The sequence below is a fragment of the Triturus cristatus genome, chromosome 4_1 (genome assembly GCF_964204655.1).
Source record: "Triturus cristatus chromosome 4_1, aTriCri1.1, whole genome shotgun sequence".
Lineage (NCBI taxonomy): Eukaryota > Metazoa > Chordata > Amphibia > Caudata > Salamandridae > Triturus > Triturus cristatus.
This window is the reverse complement of record NC_140585.1, coordinates 249,983,016-250,008,942: the sequence shown is the minus strand read 5'-3', so window position 1 is coordinate 250,008,942 and position 25,927 is coordinate 249,983,016. Positions and strand designations below refer to the sequence as shown.

The following is a 25,927-nucleotide window of genomic DNA, read 5'->3' as shown; positions in this document are numbered from 1 at the left end:
CAGTAAGACAAATGCAGATTTTTTGGATGTAAGTATTTTTGTTTGTGAGGGCAAAACAGCAACCACCTTGTACAGGAAGAGTACTGCAGGCAATTCAACATTGCATGCCAGCAGTGCTCACCTCAGACACATAATCAACAACATCCCTTATGGCGAATTAATAAGGCTTAAGCGAATTTGCAGCACAGAGGATGATCTGGCTATCTGCACAGATCAAGCCCTAATAAGATTCAAACAGAGGGGCTACAAAAAATCTATCCTCAAACAGGCTGTTAATAAAATAAACGCCAAATCAAGGGCCTCTCTATTTGCCACCCTGGGGGTCAATAGGACCATATCACCTCTTATCTCTTACCCTTTTCCCACCACCACACCTCACAAGCAGTTACTTACACACAACTCAAATCACACAAAAGAGGGGGTGGATGGGGGATATTTTAAGACCAGCTGGTATTTTCTCCCAATTCATAAACTCAAAAAACACACTGAAATACCTGGGTCTGGGAAATGACCTAATGAACTGACATGTAACCTGAGAAGTGATGAGATTGTTTCCTTTTTAGGATGTTAACCCTTACCCACCAATAGGAGGCGTATTTCAGCATAGGATTCATCCTCACACCACAGCAGAGTTGGAGTTACTTTATTACCCTCAATAACCTGAAATTTCCAAATGGGAGCAAGTAACCAGTTCATGTTTTGTGTCTTTGGAACTGTAATGAAAAACTACTCTCTGATGGTAAATTCAGATTTTAAATTACAATTTTGAAAATGCCACTTTTAGAAAGTTGCAAACAGAACAATTGATGTACAGAATGCAGAACAATGGCATACATTCACCCCAGTATATAGATCTGGGCCTAAATCCATAATTTGTTTTGCTCACCATGTAATTCCAGTTTGGACTTAGCCACATGCAAATCAGTCTTGACCCTGTGGCCAATAGGAACAGTCCAGCCCGAACTGCCAGGTCAGGTCCTCCCTGGACTGGAAACAAGCATTCTAGGACTAGTTTCGGGGTTTCACCCCTTATCAGCCAGGATAGCTTGACTCCAGTGGCATGGAGAGCACGGGACCTACGTCTGGGCATACCCGTCCCACTCGGGGTGACAAATGCAAAAAGAACAATTGATGTACAGAATGCAGAACAATGTCCTACATTCTCCCCACACAGAGATCTGGGCCTAAATCCATTGTTAGTTTGCTCACCATGCCATTCCAGTTTGGACTCAGTGGCAGTTCGGGCTGGACTGTTCCCATGAAGCACAGGGTCAAGACTGATTTGCATATGGCCAGGCATAAACTGGGGTAGCATGGTGAGCAAAAGAATAATGAATTTAACCCCGATCTCTTGACTGGGGGTGAATGTTTTGATTTGTTCTGCATTCCGTCCATCAACTGTGTGGCTTTTACTTTTAGAAAGTTAGCATTTTCCTGCTTCAGCCATTTAGTGCCTGTAGCCTGTCTCTGGGTCACATGACTAGGTATAGCTGACAATTGGACTTTGTGTATTCCTTCTAGACAGCCACACACAATAGAGATGTTAAGTGTGTTTGGGTGGGCCATCAATGGCAGGATGGAAGGGCGGAGCTGGGCACAGCCCTACTTACACTTGAATAGGCTGTGTTCTGTCTTCACACTAAGGGCTGCATACTTCCAATTAGTCTGGTGCCAGGACAGGGAAGGCAGGATGCCTGGGGACTTCAAGGGGGAACCTCTAGAAGCTTCTCACACTTTCCAGTGGAAGTGCACCAGGTATAAATATTGGACCTCAGACACCACCTATTCAGAATACTTCTGGACCTGTGGATACTCTACCAGGAAGGACTGCTGTGCTGCTGAAAGGGCTGCCTCTCTGTTGGACTGCTGCTCTGAAGGAACTGCTGCCCTACTGTATTGATCTGCTGCCTGCTGGAATATTTCCTGGGTGAGAAGGACTGGACCTGCTTCTGTTGAAGCCAGGACCCCAGAGTGATTCCAAAGACCCAGCTGGCTGGCCTCCTGACTAGAGCCTCAGGGACAGAAGGTTCCAATAACCTTCAACTCAGCACCTGGACTCAGGTATCTGTTATTTCTGCCCTGCCAAGTGGTACCACCCCAGTCCTGGACCCTTGAAAGGGGTCTTGAAGGAGCTCTGGTAGCCTGCCTGTGGACCCAGCAGAACCAACTCATCTCCCCTGCTCTGCACCTAAAACCCGAGCAGAACTGACGCATTGCCTTTGCTGTAAAGGGTGTCCTGTCTCGCAAAGGACTCCACATCGATCCCGCGGCCGCATCGGAACTGCCGCCTCTGCGAAGATTGGCCAACGCAGGCCCTTGCATCTCTCGTCAACAGCAGCCTTGACAACCTCGCAGGTTCTTGCATCTCAGCTCCTCAGATCCGACGTGTCGTCTCAACTGTGAGACGCATCCTCAATGCCAGACTTCGCATTGCAAGTCCTCGTCAACGGGATCCTCGATGACAATGCAGGATCTTGCATTGCAGCTTCACTGCTTCTTGGATCCGACTCATCTTCTCGGCTGTGCGATGCATCCTCGGCACAGAACCTCACAACAGTCCCCAAATTAGGATTTAAAGTACTCTTATTCAGCAGACCTACCTGAGTCACTGTAGCCGGCCTGCACCTCATCGCGGTCAGTTTGAACTTGTGACTTGTCAGAGTCCTGCGCAACCAGATATCCACAGTTGGTACTTTGTGCTTAATGTCACTAAATGTACTGAAGTCTTTAGACCTGCATATCTCTGGTTCTACGTATTTAATTTTTGCTGGTTTTGTCTTGTTTTATTAAAAATTACTCAATTTTTCTCAGCTGTTGTGGAAGCCTTTTGTGGTGTGTTTTCACTGTTTTACTGTTTGAAGTGTTCCACAAATACTTTACACATTTCCTCTGAGTTAAGCCTGAATGCGTTGTGCCAAGCTACTGGAGGGATGAACACAGGTTAATTTAGGGTTGCTTTTGACTTCACACTGAGAAAAATGGTGGTTGCTGCTTGAGAAGGGTTTCACCCCCTCAACCAGTAACCCAATTTCTTACACTGACAATAGTCAAATTCTGTAAAACATGCTGAATAAATAAACTTTCATGACAAACAGTGTTATAAGTGTCTTTACAACAATCACTGCTTGTTTATACAGATATCAAACATTAAACATGCCTCTTTGCTTTGAAAGAAAATTCCACTTTCATTGCATGTGAAAGTCAATGTTTGAGGAAAGGCATTATTCAGTATAATCGTTTAATTTGGAGATGTAAACTAGCCTATAAGAACAATATCACTCTGCATTCAAGAATATTAGTGAGCCATGTTTGCACCCATAGGTAATATAGCATTCTAGAATGTGCTGTATAGCATAAAAGAAATTTCACCATAGTGCCGCTCTTTGAAAAATGTAATAACAAGCATTGGCAAAGCTACAAGTCTTGGCAACTAGAAAATGCCAGGGGGCTAATGGATCAGCAGATATATATATAGACAGTTTTTCATAAAGACCTAGGGGGTGAAGAGGTGAGGGCTTAGGGGTAAAATGGAGGGAGAAATACAGAAAATACCCACGCATATGCCCTTGCAGTGCCAGGTCTGACATCAGCAGTGGAAGTATACATGCTCAGAAATCGACATTCTATCCATCCAACCAAAATGCTCCTTGGACAGGACATACACGAGAATAGGGAGGACAGCCAGTAAATCAGAAACAGGGAAGTGAGAGGGACAAGAAAGCCATCCAATCATGAGTAAAAGGCTGACCCTAAGCCCATTCCATGTATGGTATTGTCTTTCTCGTAATCTATCTGAAGGGAAAACCTAAAATATTTGTCACTCTTGGCAAATCTAGTCTCACTAAACACCACACTTGTATTGCATGGTCGAGATGCATTTTGGGAGGCTGAAAATATTATTATTTAATTCAAAGCAGGTGACGCCTTCTGAATGCAGAAGAGGTGAAAGCTTTGTAGTGACATCACCTAATTATACAGTTACATTTGTTTGCCAACTTCTGCCATTCATCCGACACACCTTTGAACTTGAATATACAGCTGTCCCAGTTCCTGTGCTTCAGTTCAGACTCGACAAGGGAATGTGCCAATCATCTGCTTTCCTGACTCGAAGGGACTTTTGCACAAGAGGAGCCTTCAGCAGTGGTTGATCAGCAATAACTCACATGAGCAGGGATCTCACCCTCGATCAGGGATAAGTCCCTGCAGTGACATTTCCAGTTCCCGGACTGAAGAGGAGGCTGGATTTTGCTTGGAAGAATTTTTGCTTTATATTCTGAGCTGATGATTACTGAAGCCATGAAAACTCCAAATAAGAACCCGAGTTTCAGTGGAGAGGAGAATCCTACTTTTATGGTGAGTGACTTGTAAGATGTTCTCTTTTTATTTCCCTGAAGGGGCGAATGCATGTATATTTTTCTGTACCTTCCAAGTAGATTCTAAGGGCCTGATCCGGAGTGTGGAGTTCAGTGTTTACTCCGTCAGGGAGATAAAGTAAAATGCTCCATCGCCCTCACAGAATACCCATACTCCACATATAGAGATGCTCGCTGGCTCTGCGAACATACCTAGTCATTGACAGGAATTGCTGCCACAGCTGTTCCTGTCAAAGTGTTAAAAGTTTGATGGATGGCTCCATCAGACATGATGGCCACCGGTGAAACTTTTAACTAGTTTTTTGTTTTTTTTTAAAACATAATTTATTGTGTCAATTTGACTATCTCAGCGCAGGGCTCTGTACTCCAGAGACGTCTGCCATATTCATCATACATATATCGGCAAGCAAATGACAGATGTATTTTAAAACATATGGTAAACAAGAAAGAAAAAAAAGGGGGGCTAAAATCACATTATATGACAAATGCATATTTGAAAACACTTAGTGTCCCCTCCCCTCCCTCCCCCCTCCCTCCCCCAACTCCCTTGTGATCGCACTCCTGCCGCCTAATCTTGCTCTCACACTCCCGCCAACCATATAACCCACCCTCATGGCCCGTACCCCCTAACTTTTAACTAGTTTATGCTTTTTATAAATAAAAGAAATCCAAAGCAGATTTTTATTTTTAAAAATAAACAAAAACTAATGACCACCATACCATAGGTGGTGTATCCTATGGTGTGGGGTCAATATATATATTTTTTACAGTCCCTCACCACCAGGCTTTACTTGTGATGAGCACCAACAAAATGATTAACACCATCCATTCTATAAATGGGGCAGACTGTGTTACATGTAAACCTTCGACAGCCCGTACTCCATCGGGTCACTGGAGAAGTATGTTGGAGAAGGCACAGGTGTAGTCTCCATTGCGGACATACTTAAGAAAGTTGCTATGAAGAAATGAAAAACAATGTGAAATTGGCTTTTCTGTTCAGCTTGTATCAGTTATATCTTTTTTTAGGTGGTTTTAGTGAAATTGTACAGAGAATCCAAGATTTTCCCATCATTTTGTCACAGGTTTCTTTTGGAGGCGTGCACCTCCAGTACCCCTTCAGAAGTTCAGGCTTGCTTGGGCTACCATAAAATTATTGCAGTATATTTATGAGTGCCTCTTCAGCCACCACTTCATGCAACTGGAGTCAGCTTGAAGTATCTCAAAAACAAGGGAGTAGCCAAGAATTGCTAGTTGATGGAATTGCAAACCCTGGATTTGATGCAACCTTTTTATTTCTTGATTATAAGGCGGTTTTAAGGGCATTATCATTGCTAAAAGGACTGAGAATCAAAAGCAGCCAAGGCAAAAATGTTTAAACTAGACCCACTCCGTTCCTCTCTGTTCATTTCTCTATCTCCTTTGCTCTTCCCTCTCTCTCATCTAAAGCACCAGCTGTGTCGTCTGTATTTACCCGGGGCAGCTGGAGAAAGTGAACGAGGTGCCAGCAGCGGCCCGTGCTCCAAAACCAAAAAACAGGCTCTAATGGCTTCAGCCCACCAGGAAAATGCTTGGTGGAATAAACAGACAGTCCGGGCCTGGATGTGCAGAGCAAGGCATGGGGTACTTTGGGACATCAGCAATTATGGGGGGATACACTTGGTAATGAATCACAATGGGCAATGAATGAATAAAGATCACTTCGCTCTACCTTTCATCACACTCCTCAGGTACACCACTTGTTATGAAAAGTGGATATGCTTATCACAGTGCATTTAGCTATTGGTGCATGTTAGACCTGAAAGCCTCAGGGTGGTCTTTCCCCCAACTTTTGGCTTCCTCCTCCACCTTTCTGACCTCGTTTGTGCTGGTATTAGGGCTCTGCACAGTTTACCACTGCTAACAAGTGCTAAAGTGCTTGTGTTCTTTCCCCTAAACATGGTAAGATTGGTTCATCCCCAGTTGACAATTGGATTTGCAAAAGGCACTGAGAGCTTGGGCAGAAGCTCACTCTATACCAGGTGAGACCACAGGAGAGGATGAGGCAATGGAAGAGACACTTGCAGTGGAAAGGGATGACTTGATCCCTGGAATTGAGTCCCCTCCTAGGGCAGGGAGCAGTGTCTCTTCCCATGGGCTATCCCAATAGGAACTGGCAGAAAGGAGGGAGGACGGAGAGTTCAAGCTGCAAATGTCCAAGTTAAAGATGGAGGCAGTGGAGAAAAATGATGAAAGAGCCCTAGAGGAAAATAAAATCTTATTGGATCGTGAACTGAATCTAAAGAAGCTGGACATCGAAACCAGGCAGGCAGATTCTAGCAGTGATGGTGGCATCAGTCCGCAATTCCAAAGTGAATTAATTTTAAAACACCATCTAGACTACATGTATTTTAGTCCATCCAAGATATAAAGTTCAAGTATAATGTTATAAGTCCACCTTTGAGTAATTTTTGGATAAAGTGACGAGTGCTGAAAGTGCAAAAAAGTGTAAACAGCGTAAAAGGCAAAACAGAGCATATTGCAGCATATTAGAATGTGTACAGTGCTTGCAGAATAGGATTTAATGCAAAAGAGACAGGACTATATCAATCAATCAATCAGAGCATTTGTATAGCGCGCTACTCACCCGGAAGGTCTCAAGGCGCTTGGGGGAGGGGGGTCCGCTACTGCTCGAACAGCCAGGTCTTGAGTTGCTTCCTGAAGGAGAGGTGGTCTTGGGTCAGGCGGAGGTGGATGGGGAGGGAGTTCCACGTCTTGGCCGCCAGGTAGGAGAAGGATCTTCCTCCAAGTTGTGGCTCTTCGGATGCGGGGGACGGCGGCGAGGGCGTGGCTGGTTGATCGTAGCTGGCGGGTGGGAGCGTAGAAGGTCAGGCGGTCGTTGAGGTATCTTGGGCCTTGGTTGTGGAGAGCTTTGTGTGCGTGGGTGAGGAGTCGGAACGTGATTCTCTTGCTGACGGGGAGCCAGTGCAGGTGTCTCAGGTGTTCGGAGATGTGGCTGTGTCGGGGAATGTCCAGGATGAGGCGTGCTGAGGCGTTCTGGATGCGCTGGAGTCTTTTGTGTAGTTTGGCTGTGGATTTACAATTCGATCCCACCTTTATGGCCCAGTACACAATACTGATTATGGGTTGACTTTGGAGAGCCATCTAAACAGGGGTTCAACCAATTACAATTCCCCTTTTTTTTTAGCTCGTACCCCCTTTTGACAATAGCCTTCTCCAGATTCCCTATTGACAATAACCGAGCCAACCAGTGCGAAAATAATGGGGGAGTTGACTCAATCCAGACAGAGGTAATACAAAGCCTGTAAGCAGCCATGGCAACAAAAATAAAGGCCCCACCTTCCCTTCTGCTGATAGAGTCACAAATCTCCAACAGGATGGTCGTGGGAGTTAGCATAACGTCCCTTGCTACTACTTTACTTAAAAAGACTTGTATTTGGGTAATCAAGTGCCTTAATTCTATACACAAGGCAAACATATGCACAGAGTCTGCACTACTTCAGCACATCGGGGACAGTACGTGCTTTTACTGGTACCCCACTTGGCAATTCTGCTTAGTGTATAATAAAGGAAAAAGCAGGTTTTATAGAATTGTGCTTTTAAGTTGGCCGATAGAAGGTCACTCTGTGCATATTGAAAGGCTAAATAAAAGGTATTGTCAGAGATTTCTAATTTCTGCTGCTTTTGTTAGAAATTGAGGCCACATCATCGGGCATGAGTCTATTTAACAAGGCATAGATAGATCCTAGCCGGGGAACACAGGGTGCAGACAATCTCTCTACGAGCTCATGTTTATCAAAGCCCGAGGGCCCCCCGGTTTCCGTGAAAGAAAGTCCCTAATTGCATAATACTTATAAACCTCATTTTGGCTCAAATTAAATCTCGCCTGAAGTTCTTCAAATGTTAAGACCCACTGGGCGAGTACAGGGCCCCTAGTGTTTTTATCCCTGAGCTATACCATTTTTGGAAGTAAGAACTCTCGAAAATCCCGGGCAAGTTAGAGTTGTTATTGGTGGGGGTATAATAATTTATAGTCTACCCAGCCCAAGAAGTTTACGCATGGCCGTGAATACCTTGTAAGCTCTGATAAGGGTTTTGAATCTTACCCTCTTAAAGTACCCAAACTCTAATTGGCGCCACAGACAGCCTTTAGCCTCGGGACCCAACAATAGTTCAAATGGTGACAGGAGCACCGTGTGGGAGGTAGAAAATTGTTCTTGGAGCAATATGGTGCATCCTTGTAAAGCCGTAGCCCAATAATATAGTTGCAAGTTTGGGAGGGCCAACCCCCTCTCTCGAGAGGAAGAAAAAGAAATTTAAATGATCTTCTGGGCTGAGAAGAAGCCCAAATGAATTGGGAGAACAAACGGTCAAATTCGTGAACTCAAGAGGGATAGCTCTAAAATAGTATAACATTTTGGGGAAGAACATCATTTTTATAACGTTACAGAAGCCCACGATAGTCAAATGTAAGTTGTTGAGCCTATTCAATGCCTTTTTGGTATCTCCATCTGCCAGGATATTTACCCCTAGGTATTTGGCCTTTTTTACCACTCTATGATCAGCCAAATTGATCTGCCTATTAATAACAATCTGAGTTTTTTCCTTATTTAGCGAATACCTCGATATCTTCCCAAAATCCTGTGCTTCATGCTCTATGGCTTTAATAGCCCTATCGGGGTTGGGCGTGACTAAAGCTATGTCATCTGCATAGGCCATAATTTTGGTATGCAGTCCATGTCTGTTTATAGCTGGGATTTCTAAATTGTTAATTAGCTTTCTGATGAAGGGATCTATTTATATAGCAAAGAGCAGCGGGGAACAGGGACACCCCTGTCGGGTTCCGCGCGTGATCTCAAATTGCTCGGTTAACTGCCCTTTTATTAGAACCCTAGCGGTAGGGTTGAAGTATAAACCTTTTATGGCTTGAATGGCATTAGGTCCAAAGTTCATCCTTTTCATGCCACAGAAACAGCCAGGAGACCCGATCGAATGCTTTTTCGGCGTCAAGTTGTATAAGCGCCATTGGGTCTCTTGAAATCTGTGCCGCATCAAACAGGGTGAGGGTTCTCCGAATATGATCGGTAGTAACCCTCTCTGGAATGAAACCGTGTTGATCTTATGGATACCAGATGTCCAATTTTGGTAGATAGTCGGGAGGTGAAGATTTTAGCATAGATTTTAGAGTCACCATTTATGAGTGTAATTGGGCGATACGAGCCCATTTCTAAGGGGGGTTTATCCTTTTTTAAGGAAGATAATTATCTTGGCTGTCGCCCAGGAGGCTGGAGAGGTTACTCCATTAAAATCTGTTCTACCAAAGCCGTAAAAATTGGAGTGGAGAAAACGTGATAAAAGTCCACTGGGATGCTGTCAGTGCCCGCCGCCTTACCATCTGGTAGATTTGCCAGGGCATTAGCTATTTCATCCCAGGAGGGAGGTCTTCTAGTTGCCTATAGTCCTCGGTGTCAAGATATGGTAGTGACACTGAGTCCAAATATTTATCTATCTCCTTCTGTCAAGTAACTTGAGAATCATTACCTTCTTCAGTGTATAACCGAGAGTAGAAGTCGCGAAAGGCTGCCCTGATCTCTCTATGCTTGCTAGTGACATCCCCTGTGGGAGTCTGTATAGAGTGTATCCAGTTTGTAGTAAGATGTTGTCTTGTTCTTACCGCTAGCTGGTGGCTGACTTACTCGCTATATTCGTATATCTTTTCCCTTGCAGTGACCCATTTCGCGGCTGCTTTTCCTGCTACGATGGAGTCAATTTCTGCCCTTTGGATGGCTAATTCTAACTGGTCGGGTTCGATGTCTGCCACCTTCTGAACCGCAACAATGAATTTTTCTTCTGCTTTAGGAGAACTGCAAAGTCTCCCCTCGAATGCCTGCCTTCAGGGCATCCCAAACAATCATAATTGGAGCTGATCCAGTATTGCCTTCCAAAAAGTCCTGGATCAAGCCTTTCATGTGGTTTAGATATTTCACGTCGAGCAATAATGCTCTCTCAAAGATCCAAGTCGAAACTGGCTTGCGAAACAATGTGCCCCTTAGACTTAAGATCAAAGGATTGTGATCTGACAAAATTTGTGTGGTAAGATATCTATCTTACTTTCATGAAGTAAGGAAGTTGATATCAGAAAATAATCTAATCTGGCAAAAGAATGATGTGGGGCTGAATAATAAGTGTATCCCGGCTGGTTTGGGTTGAGGTTGGACCAAACATCCATCAGCCCATGTGTGTGTATTAAGTTCTTCAGGGCTTGAAAGACTTTGGGTTTCCTGCCCATATATTTGCATTGGCTGTTTGTTCCCCAATTGCTAGCTAAATTGATATTAAAATCTCCACAAATAATAGCTGGGAGAGGCCAATGGACTAGCTCTTCGGAAATATAGTTGATTACCCCAGGATCGTCCGCGGTACTCCCATAAATTGAACAGAGGGTGAAAGAGGATTCCATGTTAAGCCGGCATTCTGCTAAAACCGACCTCCCTTGGGGATCAGATTTAATACGAGCGCGCTGCATTAAACGGTTGCGTTGAGCCAGAATGCCTACCCCTATTATCTGGGCGCTCTGTGAGGTCCCCCCCACTAGGCTGACTCCTAATGAGTTCAGAAGGTGTAATTGCGAACCGTCAATGTGAGTTTCCTGGAGGCAAACTACGTCCGATACCATGGGTCTAAGACCTTGGGAGCCTTTATGCCGTTTGCGAGCGTCATTCAAGCCACAGATCTTTAGTGAGACAATTCTAAAATGTGTTGTATTGGTCATTGTGATACACTATAGTATTTTACCCATGCATAAGGGTTACATCAAAAAACATATAAAGAACAAATAATACATGCTGCCCCAAAGGATAAAATTTGCACTAACCCTGTCTGTCTCTGCAATGCATAGTGTCGTAAACCGAAATGATAACCAAAATCCAACTAAAAAAAGAGCCCATCTCAACCTCAAACTAAATGCCCTTCCCGAGAACATCCCCAAACCCTTCCCCCGCCCACTCTTCAACCCCCCTCCCAAAATGAGCAATCAGGTATAACCTGAATGATGGTCGCCAGCAATAACACCCTGCTATCCAACTCCGCCATAGGAATTCAAAACTTAGAATAGGCTAGGTTATGCTAATCATGCTAGAAATAGAGAGGGAAATCCTTTCAGTTAAAAATGGTTATAATTAAGGATCCTCACGCCATGATAAAGCAAACAGCCGAAAGACCTGCCATCCCTAGCATTTTGCTCCGATCTCAGCTTAACAAAAAGATAGAGAGAAATTAGGCAGTTTCAATGAAGGTTATGATGCTAATAGTACCCTATTGGAGCCTAGCTCTGTCCTTTCCTGGACTTTATTTCGTACTCTTGAGCTTTAATTTCTGAAAAGAACATTTGCGGAGGGCCGTTCAAGATGACTTTGAGCTTGGCAGGGTTCATCAGAAAAGCTTGGCCACCCAGCTGTTGGAAGGGAGTAATTAGTTGACGGAGGCACCATCTCCGCTCCACTGTTCTATGGCAAAAATCTGGTTTTGCGAAGAATATCACCCCCTCAAAGCTTTTCTGGGAAACTGGTCGAGCCTGGCCATAAACCAGCTGTCGCAGCAAAATATTTCCCAAAAACACAAGGAAGGCGCTGGGCTCAGCCCAGCTACCTGTTTGTGATTTTTTCAACATGAGGGGGAAACGGTGGGCCCGTTGGATCTCGTGATCCCAGTTCCAGTCTGGATGATCTGGAAAGGCCCCCTTCAAAAGTTTTACTATGAAGCACTGGGGTTTTTCCCCCTCTGCCCCCTTGGGAATAGCAAGTAAACGGAAATTATTCTGGCGCTGCCTGTTTTCCTGCTCTTCCAGCTTCCCCATGACATCCGTCATACACACACTTTGGGAAGAGCATAGGTTGTTCAGCGTTGCAACTTAATATCCGAACAGGTTTTATTCAACCTTCTAAGTCCGCCTTCAAGTTTTTTAGCAGCACCCTTAGCTTGTCCTGCTGGAACTGTTTAATCGAAAGCAGGGTTTGAGATAGCATGCTGGTTGGCTGGGCCTAGGGGCTTGTCAGATTCCTCGCCAAAAGGGAAAGCAATCTGGGAGTCAGAATAGTCCCACTTTAATTGGCCCATCTCGTTTACTGTGCGCGCTCATCCTGCGTTGTACCGTGCCAGTTTCTTTGCTGGAATCGCTGCAGTTGGAATCAGAGTGACTTCCATTGCTAGAGGTAGAAGGATTGTCTTCGGCCTCTGAATCTGTGCCATCCGATACTGAAAAGAAGTAATCGCCGGCCGGGTTGGGAGACAGGGCGCCCTGGGGGAGTGAGTCTGGGTCAGTACCTTGTTGGGTCCTTGAGCTGCCACTAGTTTGCTGATCCATCCCTGAGTGGGTTGAATCATGATAGGTATTTGGACTCCCTGCCTGGGGGACTTCAGTCCTAACAGCCGGAGAGGGGGCAGCGGGGTCAAGATGCTCAGGAGTTCCCTTCGGGCCTTCAAGGGAACTCACTTTAAGTATACCCCCAGATCGTGCCGGCTCTGAGTTTGTTGTCTCCCACAATGTTTGGGAATCAAGCAGTTCTAGTCCATTCTGCAAAGAGTCAGTATTACAATCCCCACTTTCCCTGGCTTTTACAGATTTTTTCCCCGTTGGGGCCATGGAGCTCACTCTGGGGAACAATTTAGCAATTGAGGGCTGGGAGCCATCACTCTCCTTAAGGGCGCTCCTCCTGCTTTCCCCGTTGCTCTCTTAATATTTAGGTTGTCTTTTTTACCTTTTGGCGCAGTATCCAAATCGGATGTCGGCCCCCCCCTGTGCTCTGAGAACCAGCGTTTTTGACAGCTGTTTTTGATTTCATGCCTCTCCCTCCGCAGGGCGCCACAGTCCACGATAGACAGCAAAGGGCTCCCCTCACGGCACAGAATACCTCAGCGGGAGTCGCGAAGCAGGTGAGAAATGCCACAGCTCCCAGCAGAGAACAGTCCCAGATCAGCCCCGAAGCCGTGTCTGATTGCAGCGTGTCGACAGTGATGTCTGCAAGGTGTCCGGTGGTCTCTTCGCAGCAAACTCAAAGCCTTGAAATCCAGCAGGAAAAAATCCCTGATTAACCGAGATGCCGTATCGAGTTGCAGCGAGTCAGCGGTGAGACCGGTTCTCTGTTTACAATGTATTCAGCAGCTCCTGAGACCGGCGTGTCAAAGACAGGCAGCATAGCAGATGGCAGAGTTTGCTTGTGGCGTGGGCGGCGATGACCGAGAGTTACGCTGACACCATCTTGCTCTGCCAATGCTGCTTTTCAATGTAAACCAGGTACACTCCAATGAAAGCAATTTTAATTTGCCCGGTTTGGGCTGACTCCTGAAAGGTACCACCAAAGGTTCAGGGACAGCTAGGTGCTCCCCAACTCGTCTTGGGTAGATTTTGTGGCTTACTCCAGTAAAACACTGAATAATTGGATGGGTGGCAGCAAATTGAATGATTACAATGGGTTATGCAATCTGATTAGGGAGAGCACATGCTCAGTATTTGGTTTGCAGAGTTGCGCCAACACCTAATTGACAGTAAACTGGATTCTCCAAATGTCCCCAAAATAATTCTCAAGGACAAGTGGTAACCAGTCCCAGTCTGACCCTGAGAAGAAGGGGTTTTTTGATAAGCAGACACGGTGGTTTGTACCCCAGTGTACTGAGTGGTACAAGTATGTTATGTTATGAGGTCTTATAGAGTGCACTAATACACAAAGGTGTCTTGGCACTGGTATCGAGCAAACCAGAAAAACATCGAAGGCGAGAGTACATTTTCTAACAATGCCAACTCTCAGTTAGAAAAGCCAGGTTTTCGGAATATAAGAAGGTTGGACTGGATTCTCAAATGGTCGGGTGGCTCATTCCCCCATTTAGGGACATAAACTGAAAATGTTCTTCCTCCCCGCTTTTTTTTTCCAGATTTTCCACACTTGAATTCTATTGGCTGAACTCAACCGTAGAGTTCTCTTTGGTTGGTACTATCTGAACGTGTCTTGGAGAAAGCCTGGCCCTTTTTGGTGGAAACCTTGATGTACCCAACATAGTGCTTTAAACTGAATATGTGCTCTACCTGGGAGCCAGTGCAGTTCTCTAATATATTTAGATACTGGACAAAAATTGGCAAGATTTAGTTGCACTCTAGCAACAGTATTTTGAAGAGTGTGCAATATTTTCTGAACTTGAGATTGTGCTCCCACCAATAAGGTGTTGTACTAGTCAATTTTTTAGATGACCAGTGCAGATATAACTGTTTTCCTAAGTTCAAGAGGGAGAAAAGGTAGGATTTTTTTAGAATCCTGAGCATTAAAAAAACAAGAAGATGTAACCTGATTTGAGTGGTCGACAAATGTAAGTTTATTGTCATATACCATGCCTAGGTGTCTTACCTACTGCACAGGCATTGGCAGGGATCCCATATTCGATGGCCACCAAGCGTTATTCCAAAGGGTCTTGCTGTTTCCAAACTGCAGCACCTCTGTTTTGTCAGAATTGAGTTTTAAAAACTTCTTGGCCATTCGTTTGTGCAAAGTCAGACATGCATGCCCGAATTGAGTTGCTAACTTGTTTGGGTCGGACGAAACAGATACTACCTGCTGGGTGGTGTCTGCATAAGCACACACTGCAAACCCATGTGAGCTTATCATTTGAATTGCAGGAGTGACATATACATTAAAAGGGGTTGGACTTGGATGACCCCTGGGGCACCCGCCACCCCTCAGAAAGGTAGAAAGGTGTGGACGTGAAACCCTTTAGGAGACTGTTTTCTCTGGGTCTGTAAGGAAGGGCCTAACTAAGTTTAGTGCTGATCCTCCTATGCCAATTCCATACAGATGTTTAATTAGAGTGGCATGATCTACTGTATCAAATACAGCCGATAGGTCCAATAGGACTAATATCGTGCTGTCTTCTTTGTCTATGATGGATATGATTTCCTCGGTGGATGATTCAGTGCTATGTTGGGGCCTAAAGGCATGTTGTGCCAGATAAAGACAATTGTTGGTGTCCAAAAAAGTATTGATCTCTTGATTAATTGCCTTTTCTAGCAACTTGGCTGGCAGTGGGAGAAGTGAGATGGGTCTTTAGTTCTTTTCTACAGTGGGGTCTAAAGAGGATTTGTTTAGTGAACCTTATTTGATCTTTTTTAAATCGGTGACAAATTGTTCAGTTGTAATCGGTGAAAAGGAGCATAGAGAATGGTATGAGTTTGAGAGAGAGGTCTTGAGTTTTCCTTCTGGAGAGCTAGTGCCTGAGGATTTGGAATTTTGATTCTTGAACTCTAGAAATAAGGTGTTGACCTTGTGAAAAAGAAATTGGCCATATTAGCACAGAGAACTTGACTGACCGGGATTTTGTTTTTATTTACATTAGAGGTGGTTAGTGTTTGGACTGTTCTAAATAGTTCCTTAGAGGAATTGATTTTATTTTGGAAGTGTAAACTTTAATTTTAGTTTCTTTAATCAGTTTCTGAAATTCTTTTAGTTGTCTTTTATAGTTCTCTTTTTCATGTGGGCAGTAATTTATTTGCCACACCTGTTCCTGATACCTACACTTTTTCTTTAACTCCTGAGTTGAGCACTCCAAGGGCCACTCCAAATGTCCCAAAAGGGCACAGTCACCCACCGGTGGGCAGACGCCTGGGTTGGCAAGTGCAGTGCTCGGGAGGAGACAGTCCCAGTTAGCTTTGGGGAACACACAGGTGATTCTCGTTTCCCTGGGGGATAAGTAGAAGGTGCCAAAGTACAGGCAGTGGGTCTCCATTAATGGACAACGGGTGGAGGCTCTAAAAGACACAGGAGCCATTACGAATACTGTGAAGAGTCAGCTGATGTCGTCAGCATAAAACAAACACAAGGCAATTGTGGGCGGAGCGCTGAAGCTTTTCAGACACTCACCCCCATTCACAGATCTGGGTTGAATCCATCATCGTTCTTTAGCTCACATTGCCACCCCAGTTCAGACCCAGCCATATGCAAATCAGTCTTGACCCTGTTCCTACTGGGAACAGTCCAGCCCGAATTGCCAAGCCAGGTCTTCCCTGGACCGGAAACAAGCATCCTGCGACAAGTTTCAGAGTAACACCCTCATCAGCCTGGCTAGATTGAATCTAGTGGCAAAGTGGGCAAGGGACCCACGTCTCAACTTAGGACGAACAAAGCAAACACACGGAGATGATGGACTGAGCTCTGAAACCTTTCAGACACTCACCCCCAGTCACAGACCCAGGTTGAATCAATCATTGTTCTTTAGCTCACTTCACCACCCCAGTTCAGACCCAGCAATATGCAAATCAGTCTTGACCCTGTTCGTCATGGGAACAGTCCAGCCGGAACTGCCAAGCCATGTCTTCCTGGGACCGGAAACAAGCCTTCAGGGACCGGTTTCTGGATAACACCCCTCACCAGTCAGGCTAGCTTAAATCCAGTGGCAAAGTGAGCTAGGCGCCCACGTCTGGGCATACCCTGCCTACTTAGGGCAAACAAAGCAAACACAATGAGATGATGGATGGAGCACTGAAACTTTTCAGACACTCACCCCCAGTCACAGATCCGGGTTGAATTAATCATCATTCTTTAGCTCATTTTGCCACCCCAGGTCAGACTCAGCCATATGCAAATCAGCCTTGACCCTGTTCGTCATGGGAACATTCCAGCCCAAACTCAATCAATCAATCAGGGAATTATGAAGCACAGCTACTCACCCGCAAGGGTCTCACAGCACTAGGGGTGGGGGCCGCTCCGTTGAGTGCTATGGTCATGCAAAGAGCCAGGTTTTGAGGTCCTTCCTGAACTGGGGCAGTGTAGGCACTTGACGGAGGTGGAAGGGGAGGTTGTTCTAGGCCTTGGCTGTGAGATAGAAGGACTAGGCTCCCATTCTGGTCTTGTAGCTGCCTGGGATAGTGGCCAGAGAAAGAGATCAGCTGATCGGAGGTGTCTCTTGAGTGTGTGGAAGGAGAGGCGGCTGTTTAGATATGCTGGTCCGATGTTGTGGAGGGCCTTGTATGCGTGAGTGAGGAGCTTGAAAGTTATTCTTCTTTCGATGGGGAGCCAGTGGAGATCACAGAAGTGTTGGGTGATGTGGTTGTGAATGGGGATATCTAGGATCAGTCTGTCTACAGTGTTCTGGAGTTTGCGAAGGAGTTTCTTGTTGATTCCGGCATAGAGAGTGGGATCCATCTAAACGTTTTTGGGAGTATGCAGAGGTTGTTTAAGCAGGCCGTGGATACGGCGTTGATCTTGTGGTTCATTGTGAGCGATGAGTCAAGTATGATGCCAAACATCCGTGCGTGATCTGTTGGGGTGGGGGATTTCTGAGGGCAGGGGCCACTAGGTGTCGCCCCATGCGGAGGGGGTGGAGCCAAGGATGAGGACTTCTGTTCTCTCGGAGTTGAGTTTCAGGCAGCTCTTCTTCATCCAGGTGGTGACGGCTTTCATCCCTTCTTAGAAGTTGTGTCTGGAGAGGGAGAGGATTAACTGGCTGTCTTCGGTGTAGGAGATGATGTTGAGCCTGTGATTTCTGACGATGGTTGCGAGGGGGCCATGTAGATGTTGAAGAGGGTGGGGCTGATGGAGGATCCCTGGGGCACTCCACATCTGGTCTCTGTAGGTTCTGAGAGGTAGGGTGGGAGTCTGATTCGATGAGTTCTGCCTGTGAGAAATGAGCATACCCAGTCCAGGGCTTTTCCACGGATACCGGTGCCATGGAGTCTGGTTGCTAGTGTGCAGTGGGAGGCACCAAGCTAGGTCTTCCCTGGACCGGAAACAAGCATCGTGAGACCGGTTTTGGGGTATTCTCCTCTCCACTCCTCAGCCAGGCTACAACACAGGCCCAGTGAGGAGCAACTGGCCTGCTTTTCCTCTGCCCAGGGCTTGGTGTGTTGGGGCTCCCACGTGGCCTACAAAGAGTTACCTTAGAGGCCCTGCTAGGGGGGGGTCCCTGGTGAATAGTGCTGAAAGAGGTGAGCTGGGGGTGTGCCAGCCACTTTTCATTCCCTACTATCATACTGTACAATACAAACGGATGGAGCCACTTGGCCACCTAGGGTTGCGACACTGCTTGGCTGGAACTGAACTACTTGACACTTGGGTGCACGCCCTGGGATTTATGTGACGGGGAACCTTTCTTAAGCTGCAGATTCTCTCTTGGTGTTTGTTGTGCATGTGACTATGCTGCTGAAATGAACTGAGACAGGGGCCCCAAGACTCAGCAAATGAGTAAAGACCAATTTACAAGGACACTCAGGTCCGCAGCGTGTCGGACAGACCGGGGGTAGGGACCCATGGGCACGCAGATTCTTGCAGCCATTAAGTCCAACAAATTAACTCTAGAGGGCAAGATTGACTCTGTCTGCACAGAAATGATTCTGCTGCATGCAAATGTATGCCAAGTGACAGAAAGATCCTAGGAGATGGAGGTGAAGGTCACAAGCTTATCTAAGAAGGTGAAGGAGCTGCAGACCACAGTCTGTGAACTAACTGAGAAAGCAAAGCATCTTAATGACCACCTGGAGGATTCAGAAGATGGGTTGTGAAGATACAACTTACATTTTATCGGATTCCTCTAAGGACAGGAAGGGAACAAACCAGAATCTTTCTTGTGATGATGGCTTCAAAGCATTATGGATCCCACCCAGCTAAAGGTTTTCTTAATGGTTGAGCGGGGCCATCAAGCACTGCCTACCCCACCCCCACCAGGTGCTCCTCCAAGTGCTCTGATTGCAAAAGTGCTCATTTATCATGACACAGATAATATTCTCAAGTGGGCCCACATGCACTTTGACCCCAAGCATGAGGGCCACACCATCTGAATATTCCCAGATTATACTCGTAAGGTGCTTGCCCTAGGACACTCCTTCCTGGCCACCAAACAGAAACTACGAACTATGAACATTAAATATATGTTGCTCTTTCCTGCCAAGCTGCGGGTGGTGAATAATGGCCAATCTCGCTTTTTCACTTGCCTAGAAGATGTATGGGCCTGGATTGACAACACTGATACACATGAGTTGGGCCGAGCACCTGGGAAGGCTGGTGGCTTGGGCCAGAGGGGGCTCACCGGGCACAGTGGCTTTATGGAGCGACCGAAATGGAGCATGGATGTTGCTGCTGGAGGCTACCGCACTGAAGTACAGCATGATGGTACGCTGGCTGTTGTTGCTGCTGGTGCCTGGGGGGATGCCCCAGCCAAAATGAGGAGGATGCTAACTCACTATGTGGCGCATGCTGAGTCTATTATTGATAGTAATGTATGGAATGGGTTCTCGGGGCCACTATGATAATTGAATAAGTACTGTGTTGAGCTACAATTCCCCTATTTTGATGCTTGGGGGACAGTGAGAAGATGGATTCCCCACCCCTCAACTACTTAGTTACTGAGGGGATTGGTTGGGGATGGTGGGGCGCCTGCCTCTTGTCCCTCCTTTTCTGAGCAGGGGCGCACTCACAATTCAGAGTCATTGGCACAGGGGTGAGGTAGATGTCATACAGCGCCTCACCTTTCCTACTTTTTTGGATATTGACTTTTTTGTTCCTTGTTTTTACCAATTCCTGTTTTTTTTAGAGTGAAGTGACAGGGTGCTTTATGAGTCCTACTAGTTCCTAGCTGGTTTACCACAGTGGTGGCTCTTAGCTTTGTGGAGCTCGTTGCAAATTACTATTCATGTTACTTGTTGGGTGGTTATAGGCATCTTGGGGATATAGATGCCACAGAGAGTAGGGGGATCTTGACGACACTCAGTAGCATCGCACATGGGGAAACATCTTCAGAATGGAAGGCTTGATGTTTACCTGGGGGGAGAGGGATGGGGTCGTACATGTTTTATTGGTTTTACTTTATTGAGTTTTTTCAATGCAATGTTGTATTTCAGGCAGCACACAGGCACACCGGGTTCCGAGAGGTAGTGTAGGGTGACCTGGGGATAGGATTGGTTCCCCATTTGCAATGTCAGGTGATGACGGGCATTGGCATGGTTAGACATGACAGGGATGGGATGGGAAGACATACATACAAACCTATAGCAGGAGGAATCAAGATAATTACCTGCAATGTAAGAGACCTGTGGGACTACACAGAGAGATATAGGGTGCATACCTACCTTAGACGCTACAGGATGGGAATAATCTTTCTTCAAGAGACCCGCCTAACTGACCCAAAGGCAGAGAAATGAAAAAAGAAACTATACACATCCACATTCTCCTCATATGTGTGGGGGTGGCTACTTGGATTGCCCCCGAGGCCTTTTTTCGGCTCAGAGAGGTGCACACAGATGTGGAAGGCAGGTACCTGCTTCTCACAGGGCAACTGGATGGTATGGATGTGGTTTTATTACATGTATACGCCCTCAAGTGCGATGATAAAGTGCTTGACATTTTTACACCACACAAAGAAACGCCCCTCATCAGGGCAGGCGGCTTCAGTTGTATTTTACACAGAGGTATGGACTGGGTCACTGGAGGAGGTAATGGCAGGTGTGGACTGCTTTGACCCATGGACGACACTACGTACGACAGGGGTGGAATGCACATACCATTCAAGTACACACAACATACACAGCAGGCTGGACAAAATATTTGTGGCGTTGGGTGACCACAGTTGAACACTTGGGTAGATTCTTGTCTGACCATGCCCAAGTACTCCTTACCACTGTGTGGTGCCAAGATACCCTGCCCATCCCTACTTGGTGCCCACACCCAGAGATGCTGCGAGATGGGGCGTTTCATGCGGATATACGGGAGGTCCTGGAACCATTCCTTGGACATAACTGGGGGACCATTAGGACTGGTGCTAATGAGTGGGGCACACTTAAAGCTGTCTTGCGCAGGGGAGTGCCTCACTATAGTGTACAGAATCAAAAATCAGCTATGCAGTAAATTACTGGCCGAGGAAGATATTTTTGCTTAGTTCCAAAAGGGTGAGCAGGACAACCCAACAACGCAGGGTGAGATCGTAGCCGCTAACCGTATATTAGGGGAAACGTGGGACAGATTGGTCAGATTGACCCTGATAGAGTACAGACCGTTACTGCACAAATGGGGGATAGGCCCAGTAGACTTTTGGCATGGCTACTTTGGAGGGAATGGCCAATTATCTTGATAATGTCTCTTATGATGGGTGACGGTAAGACAGTTGCGACACAGGCCTCAGTCAACAGGGAACCCCAAAGGTACTGGGTACGCTATATCAGCGAGGAGATAACTGCAATACGATTGCAGTAGATGAGTTTTTTGGGGGGTCTAGATCTACTGTGACTAGTGCCTTCACAAAGGGAAGATCTAGAGTTGGCACTCACCAAAGAAGAGATATTGGCAGTCATCAAAGAACTAGCCAGTTACTGAACACCAGACACGGATGGGCCCCCAGCGGAGTTTTATGCCACATATGCAGACGTGCAGTCAGAGAGAATGATGAAGTCTTTTACAACGCAAGGTACATGGGGGTATTTCCGCAATCTATGAGAATGGCACTTATAGTTATGCTCTCCAAACCAGATAGAGACTAGGAGAGGGTCAGCTCCTACCACCCACTCTCCATGATTAATGTGGATGTGAAAATCCTTTCCAAAATCCTAGCTAATAGAATACAAGGAGTCATTGAACAATTCGTGCATGAAGATTAATGTGAATTTGTCCATAATAGAAGTGCCCACATGAATATCCACAGACTCACCCATGCCATGTACACGGTACAGGACTTCCACACGTAGATGGCAATGGTCGCCCTCAATATCAAGAAAGCATTTGATAAGATCGGGTGGGATTTTATGTGGGCTGTTTTAACATGAATGGGGTTTGGCACAAATCTGCTGAGATTGTACTCCATGCCGACGGCCAGGGTTCGGTCTGGGATATATATCTCTGACAGTTAGTGTTGTATCTTCCCCTTTTACTCCCACCTTGTATCGTCCCCTTTTACTCCCACCTTGGTACCTTCCTGCTGTTGCTGAGGTACGTTCTTCAGTTGCCTGCCTTCGAATATCCTTCGTATGCTGTGGCATGTTTCCTCTCAGCTTGCTGGCGACAAAGAGGTTGGTGTAAGGGAAATTTACCTCACTTCGGTCCAGCTGGGGGTAGAGTTGCCACGCAGCAATTGTGCAGTCGCATTCAGTAAAATTACCTTGCCATTTTTTTTGGCTCTGGCATTACAGAAAAGTACACATTGTGACTAGTCATTTGGTCATAGCGCTATTTTGCATTTTATTCCTGGAACTTGTGGCGAATACTTTTAAGTTAATTTCACGCTGAGTTCTGCCTGCATTTGAACTATTTTTGAGTCTGGCATTACAGGAACTCTCACATTAAGTTGTGCCTTGGCCATAGCGATACATTTATATTGCCTTTTGAACCTGGAACTGGTGGTGATATTTTTAAGTTTACTTCACGCTGAGTTCTGCCTGCATTTGAACTAACTTTACTGAGCAGATTCGTTCTACTTACCTGCTTGCCCCAGACTTCCTGGTGTTCCTCACTCACTTTAGATCAACTCATTTTTGCAACATCTATATTTTCTTATTCCTCTAGAATGGGTACTCCAGGAATATGTCAACCTCCTTCATTCCTAAATGAATGTGGAGATCCTGATATCCATTGGAAGGAATGGACAAAGCTTTTTGAGTCTTATTTGATTGCTATGGGTGGAGAAAGGTTTTCTGCTTTACGGAAGCAGCATATTCTCTTACACAATATTGGAGTTCATGGTCGTAAAGTGTACGAGACTCTCCCAGAACCTGAGTTGGATGAGGAAGATGACCTAGATGTGTATGAAATAACTATGCTAAAGTTAGGAAATCACTTTGGGGATAAGATAAACGTGGTTTTAGAACATCACAAGTTTTTCAGTAGGTCACAAGGGAAAAATGAATCTGTAAAAAACTACATTGCCGATTTGAGAGGTCTTACTCAAAGGTGTGATTTTGGGGATCTTAATGACTCTTTAATACGTGACCAATTGGTGAGATGCACAAGCAATAGTAAGATCCAAGAGAAATTGTTGTAAAAAAATCCATCGCTGGAAGAAGCTATTTCTATAGCTCAGTCTATTGAATACACGGCCAAGTGTATGAAGGAAATAAAAATATCTGAAGAAGTGGTTGCAGCGGTTCAGGTAGATGCTCCTAATAAACATTTTTTGAAAGTCAGAAGTAAAGGAGAGTCATCCATTAAGTTTCCAAGAGAACATTCTGATCTCAAATGCTATAGATGTGGGAGTAGCAATCACTTAGCCAACAATCCTATATGCACAGCTCGTAATGCTCACTGTAAGAAATGTAACAGAAGAGGACAATTAGCTAGAGTGTGCAGGGACAGCAATATCAGCCAAGTCAAAGCCATCAATGAACCCAGCGATGATCAGCTTAGATTTATGTTCCAAATTAAGAGTTCTTGTGGCAGTAATTTCACTGAATACCCCAAATGCAATATTTTAATCAATAACAAATCTATTGAAATGTTCGCAGACTCCTGCTCTCCATTTACCCTGTTGAATATGGAAGATTACAGGAAAATCAAAGGGGATCCAGGTATGCTTATTTCTAAACCTGATATCACACCCCATGGGTATACCAAAGACCCTATTCCGTTGGTGGGGATGGTGGAGACACAAATTATTTTCAAAGGGAGATCCACTGTGGGTAAGGTTTACCTCGTCAGCTCAGGTTCAAATCTTCTAGGGTGGCGTCACCAGAGAGAACTGGGTATTATTCTTGACCCCAATAGCAGGGAACAGGTCAATTTGGTCAAAGAAGCTACAGGGGAGTCACCCCTCTGTGACGAATTTCCTCCCCTCTTCTCTAATGATCTGGGGTTGTTGAAACACTACCAGCATAAAATAAAAATTAGACAAGGGCAAAACCTGTTGTACATAAAACTCGCCAAGTTCCTTTACTTTTAAGACAGCCATTGAAAGATGAACTTGACAAACTCTGCCACTTAGGCGTCATTCATCCAATTGACGCCTCGGAGTGGTTATCTCCCATCGTCATAGCTTCCAAAGCCAATGGACAAGGCATTCGCCTTTGCACTGATTTACGCAGCCTGAATGAAAACATTTGGATCGAACGTTTCCCCCTTCCTAACATCAACGAAATGCTGAGTACCATGGGTAAGGCTACGTTTTTTTCTGTCATAGACCTTTCCATGGCATGTTACCAAGTAGATCTCCACCCGGATTCTAGGCCACTAACAGCATTTTCCACCCCTTTTGGCACATACATGTTCGGAAGGATGCCCTTCGGTCTTGCCTCGGCGGCTGCTGTCTTCCAAAAAATGATGCAAAGGGTACTGGAGGGAATTCCGAACAGCATGTGTTTTCAAGATGATATTTTGGTCTATGGAGCCGATGAAGAGGAACATGACTCCATATTTAGGAAGGTATGTACCAGGCTGTCGAATGCAGGGTTATCTGTCAACAAGGAAAAATGTAAGATCAAAGTCACGGAAGTGGATTATCTGGGACACAATCTTTCTTTTGAAGGGATAAAACCTAAACTGAGCTTAGTTCAAGCGGTGGAAAACGCTCCTTTCCCCACGAACAAGGAGGAGCTTAAATCCTTTTTAGGGTTGGTTGAGTATATGGCCAAGTTCATCCCCAGATTTTCTGAAAAATGTGAGTCTTTACGGGAACTGTTAAAAAAGAAAAGTGAATTCATATGGGAAGAGATACACTCTGATTCTGTAACTAACTTAAAAAAAGAAATCATTGGCTCACGTGCTCTGGGGCCTTTTGACCATAGGAAGAGAACCATCTTATGCACTGATGCCTCCAACAAAGGTCTTGGGACCACACTGTCTCAGAAAGGGGATGGTGGAGAAACTATCATTGCCTTTGCCTCCCGTACCTTAAGTCAACCTGAACGGAATTATTCCGTAATCGAGAGGGAAGCATTGGCCTGCTACTGGGCCATTAATCATTTCAAGTTTTTCCTTTGGGGCAGTAAATTTACAGTGCGCACGGACCACAAACCTCTAACGCACATCTTTTCATCCAGGAAAGTACTCTGTGAATCTCCAAGAATAGCTAAATGGGTTTTAGGGCTAGAGAAATTTAGCTTTAGAATTGAGTACCTTCCTGGTCAGAATAACGTTCTTGCAGACTATTTATCCAGATCTCCTATAGCAGTCAACATCGAGGCAGACCCTTTGGATACTCCCATTCATTCGATCCATCTTCCTTCCTTCTCCAAGGAGGAATGGAATATTGAAATGGAGAAGGATTCCAAAATGAAGGCACTTAAAAGTCTAATCATAAATGGTTGGCCTGACAAATGTGGTGATGTCGTGGATGGTTTAAAGGAATTCTGGGAAGTTAGAAACAAGCTTACCATTTATGAAAACAAAATCTACCACAATACCAAAATTGTGCCACCAGAGGCCCTTAGAGACAGAATAATAGACCTTGCCCACGAAGGCCACTTAGGGAGAAGTTTCACCAAAAGTAAAGTGAGGAACAGTTTTTGGTTCCCCAAGATGGATTCTAGAGTAGAATTAAAGGTAAAGGACTGCTATAATTGTGCCAAAAGTGACAAAATAAAGACCTTACATAAGGTTCCTCTTTCCCCA

At 45.4% G+C, this 25,927-nt stretch overlaps 1 protein-coding gene across 1 annotated transcript in view; it reads left to right on the top strand.

The window, feature by feature from the left end:
* Positions 1-4,078: 4,078 nt before the first annotated feature.
* Positions 4,079-25,927, top strand: part of LOC146854207 (solute carrier family 23 member 1-like) — a 379,286-nt gene continuing 357,437 nt past the window's right edge. Inside the window, exon 1 of the mRNA XM_085651987.1 lies at positions 4,079-4,353. Coding sequence (XP_085508113.1) covers positions 4,282-4,353 — 72 coding nt within the window. The 5' untranslated portion in view covers positions 4,079-4,281. The remainder of the gene's footprint in view (positions 4,354-25,927) is intronic.